The 13394-nt window shown below is 39.3% G+C and overlaps 1 protein-coding gene across 1 annotated transcript in view; it reads left to right on the top strand.

The window, feature by feature from the left end:
- Window positions 1-13394, top strand: part of LOC124722628 (KICSTOR complex protein SZT2-like) — a 727281-nt gene that overhangs the window by 405523 nt on the left and 308364 nt on the right. Inside the window, exons 21-22 of the mRNA XM_047247762.1 lie at window positions 6281-6405; window positions 10257-10490. Of these exons, the coding sequence (XP_047103718.1) occupies window positions 6281-6405; window positions 10257-10490 (359 nt within the window). The remainder of the gene's footprint in view (window positions 1-6280; window positions 6406-10256; window positions 10491-13394) is intronic.

Genomic DNA, 13394 nt, shown 5'->3' with positions numbered 1-13394 from the left:
ATAAAGGTGTATCCATAAACCTATGAATTCACAATTATGTACATTTTAGATGAGTTCTTGGTAATTTCTTAGGTTATATATATTCAGATAAGGTTTGTTTGCCTATTGAGTAGGGTTGGGTGGTGGTATGGGGGAGATAATAGAGAAAATAGCGTGGGACAGTTGTTTGGGGCTGGTAGACAGAGAGAGAGAGAGAGAGAGAGAGAGAGAGGGGGGGGGTTGTTTAAAGGAGGATGACCACCTAAAACTAATAAGACTGAAATTTACTCGACGAATCTTGAGGAAATGCAGGTATACCCATGCTCCTTCAGTGAATTCCTTCCCCTCCCCCTTCCTTGTCTCACCCCCCTCTTCAGTCACAACAGACTGAAAGTTGAAATAAAACCTTATTCATAAGGTGGTCCCATATTACGGGGAAGTATAAAGGCTACTTTACACTTTTACATTAGTTCATGGAAATAGTTTCGTATATGGCTGTAACATAGTGACACCAGTGTACACTTCAGTTCCATCGTTTTGTATGTGCCAGCTTCACTCATAGTGATGGATTTAATGCTTGTATGCATGAAGCTGCTGTATAAGAACATACATAAGAAATGTGTTTGGATTTGTGACGGAATTAAAAAAAGACATCATCTCGATTTCTCAGCAACCTTACTGAAACAGTTATTGTGGAAAACCTGAGAGATTATTTTCGCCATCTGAGAATGTTACCAGAACAGTTCACATTTCATCTTAATAGATTTCATGAGGTTATAAAGAAGAAAGAAACTACAGAATGTGAAGCACTGCCACCCAAACTGAAATGGCAGATCTCACTGCATTTTTTTGACAAGTGGGGATTCATATTTGTCTGTACATATTTTGTGTTCCAAAATCAACAATGATGCCATGACTACAATGTGTGAATGCGATACACTGCTGTGTTTTCAAAGAAGTGAATATTGGATACAGAACTCAGTTTAACAAATTTGTGGAGCTCTACTTCCTGTACATAATCTTAACAAGCAATCCACCAACTTCAACCACAGGATTTTGTCATGTACATGTTGTCTGCTCCACAGCCAGATATTTTACTTGCTTGTATTTTTTTGTAATTCATTTGTGTGTTTCTAATTGAATGAATTTTGGTTTTCAACTTGTACATTGTTAATCAATCAATGTTCAGGTCACGTAGGATGGCCTCAAGTGCAGCAACATGTCACTGCATGTTTTTGTAGGTAACTTCATTCAAAGTACTGTATAGGCTGCAAATTAACCCTATTACCTGTGAGATACATCCAACATCTATGAATAAGCAAGCCACCTCCCTTGTTAACTCATGGGATTGTGGGCCAAAGACAGGCCTTGGAACCTAGCCATCTCCACATTCTTATGTGGCAATCAGCAGGTATCAGGAAAATCCTGTACTGGTCAGCAAAGAAAACCTAGTACCAGTGATACAAGTTCTACTCAGAGTGTCCTCTTGCTCATCTTCTTCACACATCACAGTGCTAGGTTTTTTACTGTTGGTAATGGTCACCAGGAGGCCAAACTAATCAACTGGAGATGGTTTGTACGGTTTGGGTTGACATAGTTCTTCCAGCTACCTAAAAAAAGGCAGTGCGTCATTTTGTTGTATTCTCCTTGGGGTACTTTTTCAGCCATAATTTGTGGGTAGTGATCATCAGCTGGTGGTGTTGACTGCAGAGGATCGCTATGGAGCAGATCTTTAATGTTTTGTGCTTCACAATAAAGATCAAATATTTGAATGACATGTTTGTAGTATACATCAATTTTGCAGGCATTTTCTCCTGCTGACAACCAATCTTGCCTTAAGTGACAGTGTGTGCATATTCTTAACTCATGTTGACAAGCAGCATACTATTCATGTTGCATTACCAAATTCAATAATTGGAGACACAATGCACTCTGCAGAACTGCACTGAGACTGTAGGTGAACTTTTATTTTATTCAAACATGCACTTATGTCCTGTGGTCAAAAGTGTATCGAGAAAGAGCTTCAGATATTCTGAAAAAAAAAAAAAAAATAACAAAGAAACTAACTAGCTAACTAACTATCTAACTGTGGAAGTCACGAGGCTAGTCATCAAGTTTTGTAGGTCTGATAAAGCAGGAATAGAAACAGGGACAAAAGTGTTTTTGGGAGCTAAGCAGAAGAATAGTTGAACATACGTGCGAAATGAAAAGTTGGAGGAACTAATTCTATGGTTAGAAAGAACAATTTTACCAGTTTTTGAGAGGTGATAACTGGAAAAAAAGTATGTTACATAAGCAATATTGATATACATTTTGAAAAATGGGTGCAGAAGATAAACATCATATGCCTCTGCTGATGTTATATGACTCGAACTGTGGAAGTTTCTTGTATGTTTGATATGAAGAGTTGGCTCATTTTTCCACTCAGAATCTATTAGATGAGGCTTGTTTGTACTGATGATTTTTTCTTATATAATTATGTAATTGCAGAAATTAGTAAAGATATTGTTAGTTTTGGCCCATCATCTGATGAAATAAGTTGAGTCATGTGAGATGGCGTATTGTGGATGTGGCTAAGTGTTACCCAAGATAGTAATAAAAATGAGACATGGAGAAAGAGGACTGATAAGGCAGAACATGAACTTAGTGATCATTTGAATATCATTCTGTAGGAACTGAATAGGATTTGCAGCAAGTTATCCTAAAATATATAAAGTTCGCATTTGTACAAATGTTGAGAACACCAGAAGTGTGTAATTTCATATTTGCAGGAAGAGATGGGTGAAAAGTTGTGGTGGAAATATTTTTATGCAAGAGCATAACATATTCAGCCCCCCCCCCCCCCCCCCCCCCCCAATGAACCAAGGACCTTGCCGTTGGTGGGGAGGTACCTGTTGAGAGGCCAGACAAACGTGTGGTTCCTGAAGAGGGGCAGTAGCCTTTTCAGTAGTTGCAGGGGCAACCGTCTGGATGATTGACTGATCTGGCCTTGTAACACTAACCAAAACGGCCTTGCTGTGCTGGTACTGCAAACGGCTGAAAGCAAGGGGAAACTACAGCCGTAATTTTTTCCGAGGGCATGCAGCTTTACTGTATGGTTAAATGATGATGGCGTCCTCCTGGGTAAAATATTCCGGAGGTAAAATAGTCCCCAATTTGGATCTCCGGGTGGGGACTACTCAAGAGGACGTCGTTATCAGGAGCAAGAAAACTGACGTTCTACAGATCGGAGCTTGGAATGTCAGATCCCTTAATCGGGCAGGTAGGTTAGAAAATTTAAAAAGGGAAATGGATAGGTTAAAGTTAGATATAGTGGGAATTAGTGAAGTTCGGTGGCAGGAGGAACAAGACTTTTGGTCAGGTGAATACAGGGCTATAAATACAAAATCAAATAGGGGTAATGCAGGGGTGGGTTTAATAATGAATAAAAAAAATAGGAGTGCGGGTAAGCTACTACAAACAGCATAGTGAATGCATTATTGTGGCCAAGATAGACATGGAGCCCATGCCTACTACAGTAGTACAAGTTTATATGACAACTAGCTCTGCAAATGATGAAGAAATTGATGAAATGTATGATGAGATAAAAGAAATTATTCAGGTAGTGAATGGAGACGAAAATTTAATAGTCATGGGTGACTGGAATTTGAGAGTAGGAAAAGGGAGAGAAGGAAACATAGTAGGTGAATATGGATTGGGGGTAAGAAATGAAAGAGGAATCTGTCGGGTAGAATTTTGCACAGAGCATAATTTAATCATAGCTAACACTTGGTTCAAGAATCATAAAAGAATGTTGTATACATGGAAGAATCCTGGAGATACTAGAAGGTATCAGATAGATTATATAATGGTAAGACAGAGACTTAGGAACCAGGTTTTAAATTGTAAGACATTTCCAGGGGCAGATGTGGACTCTGACCACAATCTATTTGTTATGAACTGTAGATTAAAACTGAAGAAACTGCAAAAAGGTGGGAATTTAGGGAGATGGGACCTGGATAAACTGACTAAACCAGAGGTTGTACAGAGATTCAGGAAGAAGAATGGGTAGCTCTGATGGATGAAGTAGTGAAGGCAGCAGGGGATCAAGTAGGTAAAAAGACGAGGGCTAGTAGAAATCCTGGGGTAACAGAAGCGACATTGAATTTAATTGATGAAAGGAGAAAATATAAACATGCAGTAAATGAAGCAGGCAAAAAGGAATACAAACGTCTCAAAAATGAGATTGACAGGAAGTGCAAAATGGCTAAGCAGGGACGGCTTGAGGACAAATGTAAGAATGTAGAGGCTTATCTCACTAGGGGCAAGATAGATACTGCCTACAGGAAAATTAGAGAGACCTTTGGAGAAAAGAGAGCCACTTGTATGAATATCAAGATCTCAGATGGAAACCCAGTTCTAAGCAAAGAAGGGAAAGCAGAAAGGTGGAAGGAGTATATAGAGCGTCTATACAAGGGTGATGTAATTGAGGACAATATTGTGGAAATGGAAGAGGATGTAGATGAATGTGAACTGGGAGATACGATGCTGCATGAAGAGTTTGACAGAGCACTGAAAGACCTGAGTTGAAACAAGGCCCCGGGAGTAGACAACATTCCATTAGAACTACTGACGGCCTTGGGAGAGCCAGTCCTGACAAAACTCTACCATCTGGTGAGCAAGATGTATGAGACAGGGGAAATACCCTCAGGCTTCAAGAAGAATATAATAATTCCAATCCCAAAGAAGGCAGGTGTTGACAGATGTGAAAATTACCGAACTATCAGTTTAATAAGTCACAGCTGCAAAATACTAACGTGAATTCTTTACAGACGAATGGAAAAACTGGTAGAAGCCGACCTCAGGGAAGATCAGTTTGGATTCCGTAGAAATGTTGGAACACGTGAGGCAATACTGACCCTACAACTTATCTTTTAAGAAAGATTAAGGAAAGGCAAACTTATGTTTCTAGCGTTTGTAGACTTAGAGAGAGCTTTAGACAATGTTGACTGGAATACTCTCTTTCAAATTTTAAAGGTGGCAGGGGGTAAAATATAGGGAGCAAAAGGCTATTTACAGTTTGTACAGAAACCAGATGGCAGTTATAAGAGTCGAGGGACATGAAAGGGAAGCAGTGGTTGGGAAGGAAGTGAGACAGGGTTGTAGCCTCTCCCCGATGTTATTCAATCTGTATATTGAGCAAACAGTAAAGGAAACAAAAGAAAAATTCGCAGTAGGTATTATAATCCATGGAGAATAAATAAAAACTTTGAGGTTTGCCGATGACATTGTATTTTTGTCAGAGGCAGCGAAGGACCTGGAAGAGCTGTTGAACTGAATGGACAGTGTCTTGAAAGGAGGATATAAGATGAACATCAACAAAAGCAAAATGATGATAATGGAATGTAGTCGAGTTAACTCAGGTGATCCTGAGGGAATTAGATTAGGAAATGAGGCACTTAAAGTAGTAAAAGAGTTTTGTTGTTTGGGGAGCAAAATAACTGACAATGGTCGAAGTAGAAAGGATATAAAATGTAGACTGGCAATGGCAAGGAAAGTGTTTCTGAAGAAGAGAAATTTGTTAACATCGAGTATAGATTTAAGTGTCAGTAAGTCATTTCTGAAAGTATTTGTATGGAGTGTAGCCATGTATGGAAGTGAAACATGGACGATAAATAGGTTGGACAAGAAGAGAATAGAAGCTTTCGAAATGTGGTGCTACAGAAGAATGCTGAAGATTAGATGGGTAGATCACATAACTAATGAGGAGGTATTGAATAGAACTGGGGAGAAGAGGAGTTTGTGGCACAACTTGACAAGAAGAAGGGACCGGTTGGTAGGACATGTTCTGAGGCATCAGGGGATCACATATTTAGCATTGGAAGGCAGCGTGGAGGCTAAAAATCATAGAGGGTGACCAAGAGATGAATACACTAAGCAGATTCAGAAGGATGTAGGTTGCAGTAAGTACTGGGAGATGAAGAAGCTTGCACAGGATAGAGTAGGATGGAGAGCTGCATCAAACCAATCTCAGGACTGAAGACCACAACAACAACAACATATTCAGGAATATTGCTTCTCCTTTGACTCAAATTTATGAATGAATCATGGTCTGTGACCCTTTAGTATGTACAAAAGTTCAAAGACAGAGACTTTTCACATGAATGAAAATATTGGTGCTTACAATGTACAATAAATCATGAGAATCAGTAATACTTAAATTAATTAGAAATGTTTTGCATATTGATATAAATTTATATAGATTACAAAATGTTGCTTAGTTACATTTTCCATGTGATTTATAGCAGTTTTTTTATTCTAGTTCTGAAATACAAGCAGCAACATTTTTTGAAGAGAGAATAAACCACATACCATTTCCATTTAACCTGATGCATGTATTGCCAAAATGTCAGCAGGCTGAATTATTGCTGTCTACATTTATACAAGGTAAGAGCACCAGTACTGGTAAAGTAATTATTTTCCAATCAAATGGTACACTTGACAGTTGCAGTTTTGAATCTTCCTGGCAGATTAAAACTGTGTGCCCGACCGAGACTCGAACTCCGGGCCTTCGCCTTTCGCGGGCTAGTGCTCTACCAACTGGCAGAAGTAAAGCTGTGAGTACCGGGCGTGAGTCGTGCTTCGGTAGCTCAGTTGGTAGAGCACTTGCCCGCGAAAGGCAAAGGTCCCGAGTTCGAGTCTCGGTCGGGCACACAGTTTTAATCTGCCAGGAAGTTTCATATCAGCACACACTCCGCTGCAGAGTGAAAGTCTCATTCTAGTTCCAGTTTTGTAATTTTGGTGAAACTAGTGATGCTTCTGAATGTGTGGTATTCTTGTTGATACATTTTGTTCGATACAACAGCAGTAGTAGGTGACTGTTCATAATTTTTAGTTGAAGTCACTGTTACTATTATCTGCTTAGAAATCACTTTTGGAATGCAAGTGGCAAAAGAAAGTTTTTCATCAGTATTTGGTAAACAATGGGGTGGTGGTGAAATACAGTTTATGATTGGTGGACTGTTCACCAACATTTGGGATCAAATACCAAACTTCTCTACAGGGTCTAATGACATTCTCAGAGAATGAAAATCTCCTCAGGAGGAAGCAACTTGGATTCTGCAATCATCTTGTGTAATTCGGCTTACTCTCTTCATCTTTGAAATCGAAAAGGTAGATTGATACCATGTAACTAGACTTCCAAAAGCATTCAGCAGAGATACTCACTGTTGTCTGATGAAAAATGTATACGCTAATAGAATATCAGACCAGTTTTCTGACTGGATTGAAGACTTTGAAACAGATAGAACTGAATGAATTTGTAATGGGGTTCAATCATCAGAAGTGAAACTAATTTTATGTGTATCCCAAGGGTGTACATAGCCACTTGTTATTGTTCATGGTGTGTTTACTGATCATAGTATATAGAACAGTGGACATAAAAAAGATTGTAGCCAATGGGTATCATGCCCTGTCAATGACAAATCAGTTTCAAACCAAGGCTTTCATGGCCATTGTCTGTGATGTTAAAATCATCTGGTTTTTTAGGCCGCAACATATTTCTTCAAACAATCAACATTTTGACCCCTCTGCTGGGATCTTCTTCCTGCTAGTGGACAAAGCTCCCTTTTATAAGAGAAGTTGACACTGATCTCTGACAGTGCTCAGTTTCAAACCAGACAGAAATTGCTGCTGTTAGTGAATGCAGGACCATCTCAATCAGTAACCAAGTGAACTCTGCAAAGAGAACTGCACACAGTGGACATTTGGAGTCAGGCATTGTCCTTTCTTTATTAAGCATTGATATGGCACTGAGTTAAATCCTTAAACTGTAGAAATACTGCATCTACTTGACTGACATGATCCATATCATTGAGGATGTTGTGTAATAAAAATGTGAGTTACATTTTATATGAGCGACATTTTTCGAATGTGTGCATGGAAGATGTCATTCTGTTCAAGATAAGTGATTGTGTTTGAGAATATGTTCTTAGATTCTGCCGCAGAGGAATGTGGAAGCCAATGATCATGAACTAGTGCTTTCTTTCAACTAGTTCGTCTGTTGTTTTAATCTCCCCCCTCCCCACCCTCCCCTCCCCCATGTCTCTTGGGACCCACATATATTATGGTTAAAAGAGGGGATAACCTGGTTGCAAATTCTGTATTGAATCTGATAGGGATTCCATTGACCCTGGGCTCTTGTTCAGTTTTAGTGATTTCAGCTGTTTCTCAACAGGGCTGACATTAATATTTATATTGAAAAATCCTGCTTTTTGTTACTAATTGAGGAGAGTTGTGGTAGATTTTACAGACAGCCTCTTTATTAACTTGCGAAAAACTATTGGTTACAATAGGGATAACCAGAAACTAACTTTGCCTCTTCAGTGGTTCCAACTAAACACAGTCCCGAGGTACAGGCTCCAGCAAGCTCCTGGGAGCTTTAAAATGGGAGAAATTAACACTCGACAAACAGTTGCCTACAATGAAGTCTAACTTCTTGTTGTGGCACAGTCTTTTCCTATGGCACATCGATGAGAGTTCAAGTGATTGACTGCAAGCAGCCAGCACATGCCTTGGCCAGCTCTCACCAGTGGCCTCTTGCTGATTCCTGCAAGGTACCAGGTTTCTGTATTTCTCAGTGTGTGTCCTGGACTCAAGGCTGCAAGTCCCAATAACCAGCAACGATATGTCTGGAGATGCCCCGGACAAGACAGCCAGGAGTGATGATCTGGGGTGCCATTTCGTTTTCATAGAAGGATCCCTTTGGTTGTCATCCATGGCACCCTTACAACCCAGCGTTACATTGAGAAAATTCTATGCCCCATTTTGTTGCCCTTCATGACAAGCCACTCTGAGCTTACATTTCAGCTAGATAATGGCTGCCAAAACAGAGCAAGAATTTCTACTGCTTGTCTTTGTGCTTGCCGAACCCTACCTTGACCAGCAAGGTCACCAGATCTCTTCCCTATTCAGAATGTTTGGATCGTTATGAGCATGGTCCCCCAACCAGCTCAGAATTTTGATGATATATATATACAACCAGAAGTGGAGATTTCATGTGAAATGAATGGGAGACACATGTTTGCAGCATTTGTTTTGTATAGGCACATGTTCAAAAATAATGTGCTGTGAGACAAATTATTCTGAATTGGGTTCCCCTTGCCCCAATGCCAGCTAGGATGATGTGGCTCAAAAGAACTAAGGTCTGCAAAGGCCCACCCTCTCCTGTCCAGGAGAGAATGAAAGGTAAGAAAAAATTACAAGAACAAACTATGAGAACTGGGCCACTGTCAGATCAGTGGTGAGCCACATGCGACCCATGGGCTGCGGTTTGTGCACCCCTTGCCTAATGTTTTCCATAGAGTTACAGGCCTAAGACTACTTGGAAGGGTTAAAAGTAAATGAACTGTGAACTTCGTTATGTCAAATAGACAATGATGAGTTAACTTTTTACCGATACTTGTGTGTGCCAGATTGGTAAACCAAAGCAATGATGTGAGGCTGCATAGAGTCATATCTTCTTGGACACTTAAAGAAACTGCAGTTACAATGCCTACATTTCACCATCATGAAAGCAAAACTGTTTTTCTACAACTTATAAGGATGGAATAATATAAAAGTGACATAGTAGTGTAATTATTTAGTTGCAGACAGATCACTGTTGTTTGGGACATATTATACAGGAAGGTAATGTGAGGTTCATGTAGGTGACTTCACACTGTAAGAAGAGTAAATCTGGAATACTATCTTATAGACGCAGCAAGAGAGCAGGATAGTGCATAATGTGTTTGAGTATGTGAACAATGAAAATAAATATTTGGAGAGTAGGAGGGAAATGAGTGGTCAGAGTACATTTCATATGATTGAAAACGACAGTGTCTGTTAGTACTTGTAATGAAGTAGGCTTGAGTTTATGAAGTTAAGTTCAATATTTTCATTTGCTGTTATGAGAAGTTCATCTTATGAATGAAGAAAGGTAGTTTCAGCTGGTGATAAGGAGCAAGTAGGAGTCATGACAAAAGCACTGGACTACCATGTGGAAGGAATGGGGTCATATCCTCGTGTGACTATATTCTTACTGCATACTTAAATGTATATATTTGTATTTTTTCCTACATTTTGTAATGTTTCAAAGTACTTCAGCTGTCTCATGGTTTACAATTGGTTAGCTCTTGGTTGACTACTTACATGGTTTTTTTCCTTTTTCTTTTTTTTTGTCAGAGAAATTTAGCTTAAGGGCCTGTTGTTCCCAAATATTTTTTTCCACATTCAATCTTAATTTTAAGTGTGTCTTGCAGATCTCAGTGGTAATGCTTACATGGAGAAAAGGAACTCTTCATCATCATCTACTCTTCCAGAAGATGGGCCAAATAATTTGCTTCTTGATGCTTTGTATGAGCATCTGAAAAAGCTTCACAATAAAGAACTAAACCTGAGTGATGATGACTGTGCGAAGTTTCAACAACTGTTAATAGCAAGACAGAGGGAAGGAAGCACTTATCCATTACCAGTTCCTTGCAGTGATGCAGATGGTATGTTTGCATGCACAAGTGCGCACACGTGTGTGTGTGTGTGTGTGTGTGTGTGTGTGTGTGTGTGTGTGTGTGTGTGTGTGTGACTCTCTGCCAGGCACTTAATTGTGAATCATGTGAATGTAGATTTTCTTGTCTAATGTAATGACATCTAACTGAAATTAATGACAGCAGCACAGAAGGAGTCAAATGTGTAGAAATTGATTGGTCTGTCGAAGAGTGAGATTTTATAGGGCAAGGTTAGCAGATGATAACAGAAGAAAGAAAACAGAAATAGATAGAGAAGAGGAAAGAATATATAGTATTGACAGTGTGACAGGGCTAATGGCTCACTGTTGGGCAGAAGCAAAACAGCTGGGATAGGCTGAGAGGGAAGCTACAGTTATGATCAAAGATGAAGATATAATTTTATCTTGCATGTCAAGTAGTTTAGAATAAGACACTGGTTGTTTCAGTTGAATGGCTGAAATGGAGAAGGAGATGGAGAAAAATTTAAAGTTGTACATAGTTACAGCCCAGATGCTTTATGTATCTGATGCATGGGAATCATGATCGGTATTTGGTACATGAGGAGAGGTGTTGTGAACAACAGTGACTAAGAAATAGATGAAGAAAACAGAGTGTGCGAAAATCGCATTTCAGCTGTCAAGTTTCCAACCTTATTTTATTTGGCATTTTACTACACCATCTTGAGACCCCCGACTGACGTGTAGAAAGAATTTACCTGAGTTGTGATCAAAACAGGGGCCAGCAATACTCGTATTAGTATATTTTTGCTATAGTGATCACTTCAACCATCACCTGCTGACCAGTATTGCTGGCCCCTGTTTTGATCACAACTCAGGTAAATTCCTTCTGCACATGGGTCAGGGGTCTCAAGATGGTGTAGTAAAATGCTGAAACTGGTTGCCAAATAAAATAAGGTTTGAACTTGACAACTAAATGTGTTTAATTTGACATCCTTTATCGAACAGCCGAGTCCCACAACCATCTCTAAAAAGGCGGACTTACAGAGAGCTGTGAAAATCACATTGGGTGTCCAGTCACATCCATCCTCATTGAGTGTAGAAAGGACTGATGTGATCAAACAACTGAATCTTATAAACATTTTTTTATGCAAGCATTTATGACTAGCTCAAGTCATTTGGAGTTTTCACCATTTTTACTATTTGTGGTGTGTTGGATTAAATCACTGTAGTAAAGATTTGGCAAGACTGAAGACTGGGATACTCAATTTTTATTTTATTTTGACTGGAAATACACTGTCTGACAAAAGAGGTGAAGCACCAAGAAGACATGGTAGGATCTCAGTGTAAATTCATACAGGTACACACCAGAGGTGGACATGTAACTGATTAGAACTGCTGTTTTGTGTGATAGATCAGACAGCATGGATTTATCTCCTTAATTACAGAGTTCCAGGAAGCTACTAAAAGATTACAAAAATAGACATTTTACAATCTGATGTTTAAAAAGAAAAAGGTACTGTTTAAATTTTGTTAGTCAGATGCTGCTGAAATGTTTTATAAATATTTCCTTCCTGAGTATGCAGTAAACCTGTGTATCAATGATTTCATCACATGACTTACTAAAGGTGCATGTACACTGAGTTTGAAACATGGTCTGCAATGCTGTTCGCAACATGTTGTCAACATCTTGAAAATCAGTGTTTTACAGCTGTGTCAGTGCAGAATGAAGGTACCTTGTTCCTAGCCTGCTACCACTAAATACTGCTATGGAGCGCTAGTGTTCATTTTCGCTCTGTCTGTAGCATTGTGTCTTGTTGTTACATGTGTTCCTGTACTTGGACAAGAAGCAAAATTTACTAATTGTCACTCTTTGTGAGATAGAGGAGTGTCTTTGGCATGTTCAGAGTCGTAGTTATCAAATTATCAAACAGAAGCATGACTTTGTGCAAATAAAATACTATGTTGCTTCACACCCACAGCAATGGCACAGATAAAAATATTAAGTTTCGCATTTCACAGTACTGCAGCAACAACAACAGTGACAACAGTATTCATTGTCTGACATTGGGAAAAATTGTCTTCAGCAAGTTACATGAGCTGCTGAAAAGGGCAGTGACAAAAAACAGAAACAACAACAGCAATAATAATAATAATAATAATAATAATAATAATTAAGATGCTTTCTATGAGACAAAAATGAATGTATGTAGGGGGCAGCAGTCAGTTATAGACATCGATGTGGCAGGGGGATCACCAGCTGTAGAATCCCACGTCACATTCGTTGCAAGTGGGAGTGACATTGAGGCTGAAGAAGGTTTCTTTATTGAAAATGATAATTTTGATTAAATTTAATATGAAAATAAATATAAATGTATGGTCATTTAAACATATCTCCTTGATTTAGGGTCGGAAAGTGTATGAAATATAGCATTTAAAGGTCTAAATCAGACTTTTAGTTTCAAAATTTTTTGGCGATGGGATTGGGGAGAGGGGGAGGGGGCCGGAATCCCCTACATATTTTTCATGTGGATACTAAGGTCATCATCATTGATACCTGATACGAGAGCAGCAAAGTTCGTAGAGCTACTGGTTAGATACCAATGTATATCATCAGCTTATGTGTGGTAGTTATAAATATGTGGTATATATACTATGTGATCAAAAGTATCTGGACACCTGGCTGAAAATGACTTACAAGTTGGAGGTGCCCTCCATTGGTAATGCTGGAATTCAATATGGTGTTGGCCCACCCTTAGCCTTGATGACAGCTTCCACCCTCGCAGGCATACATTCAATCAGGTGCTGGAAGGTTTCTTGGGGAATGGCAGCCCATTCTTCATGGAGGGCTATGCTGAGGAGAGGTATCGATGTCAGTTGGTGAGGCCTGGCACGAAGTTGACGTTCCAAAACATCCCAAAGGTGTTCTATAGGATTC

Source organism: Schistocerca piceifrons, chromosome X (assembly GCF_021461385.2).
Source record: "Schistocerca piceifrons isolate TAMUIC-IGC-003096 chromosome X, iqSchPice1.1, whole genome shotgun sequence".
Lineage (NCBI taxonomy): Eukaryota > Metazoa > Arthropoda > Insecta > Orthoptera > Acrididae > Schistocerca > Schistocerca piceifrons.
The sequence above is the reverse complement of the archived record's forward strand: the minus strand, read 5'-3'. Positions and strand labels throughout refer to the sequence as shown.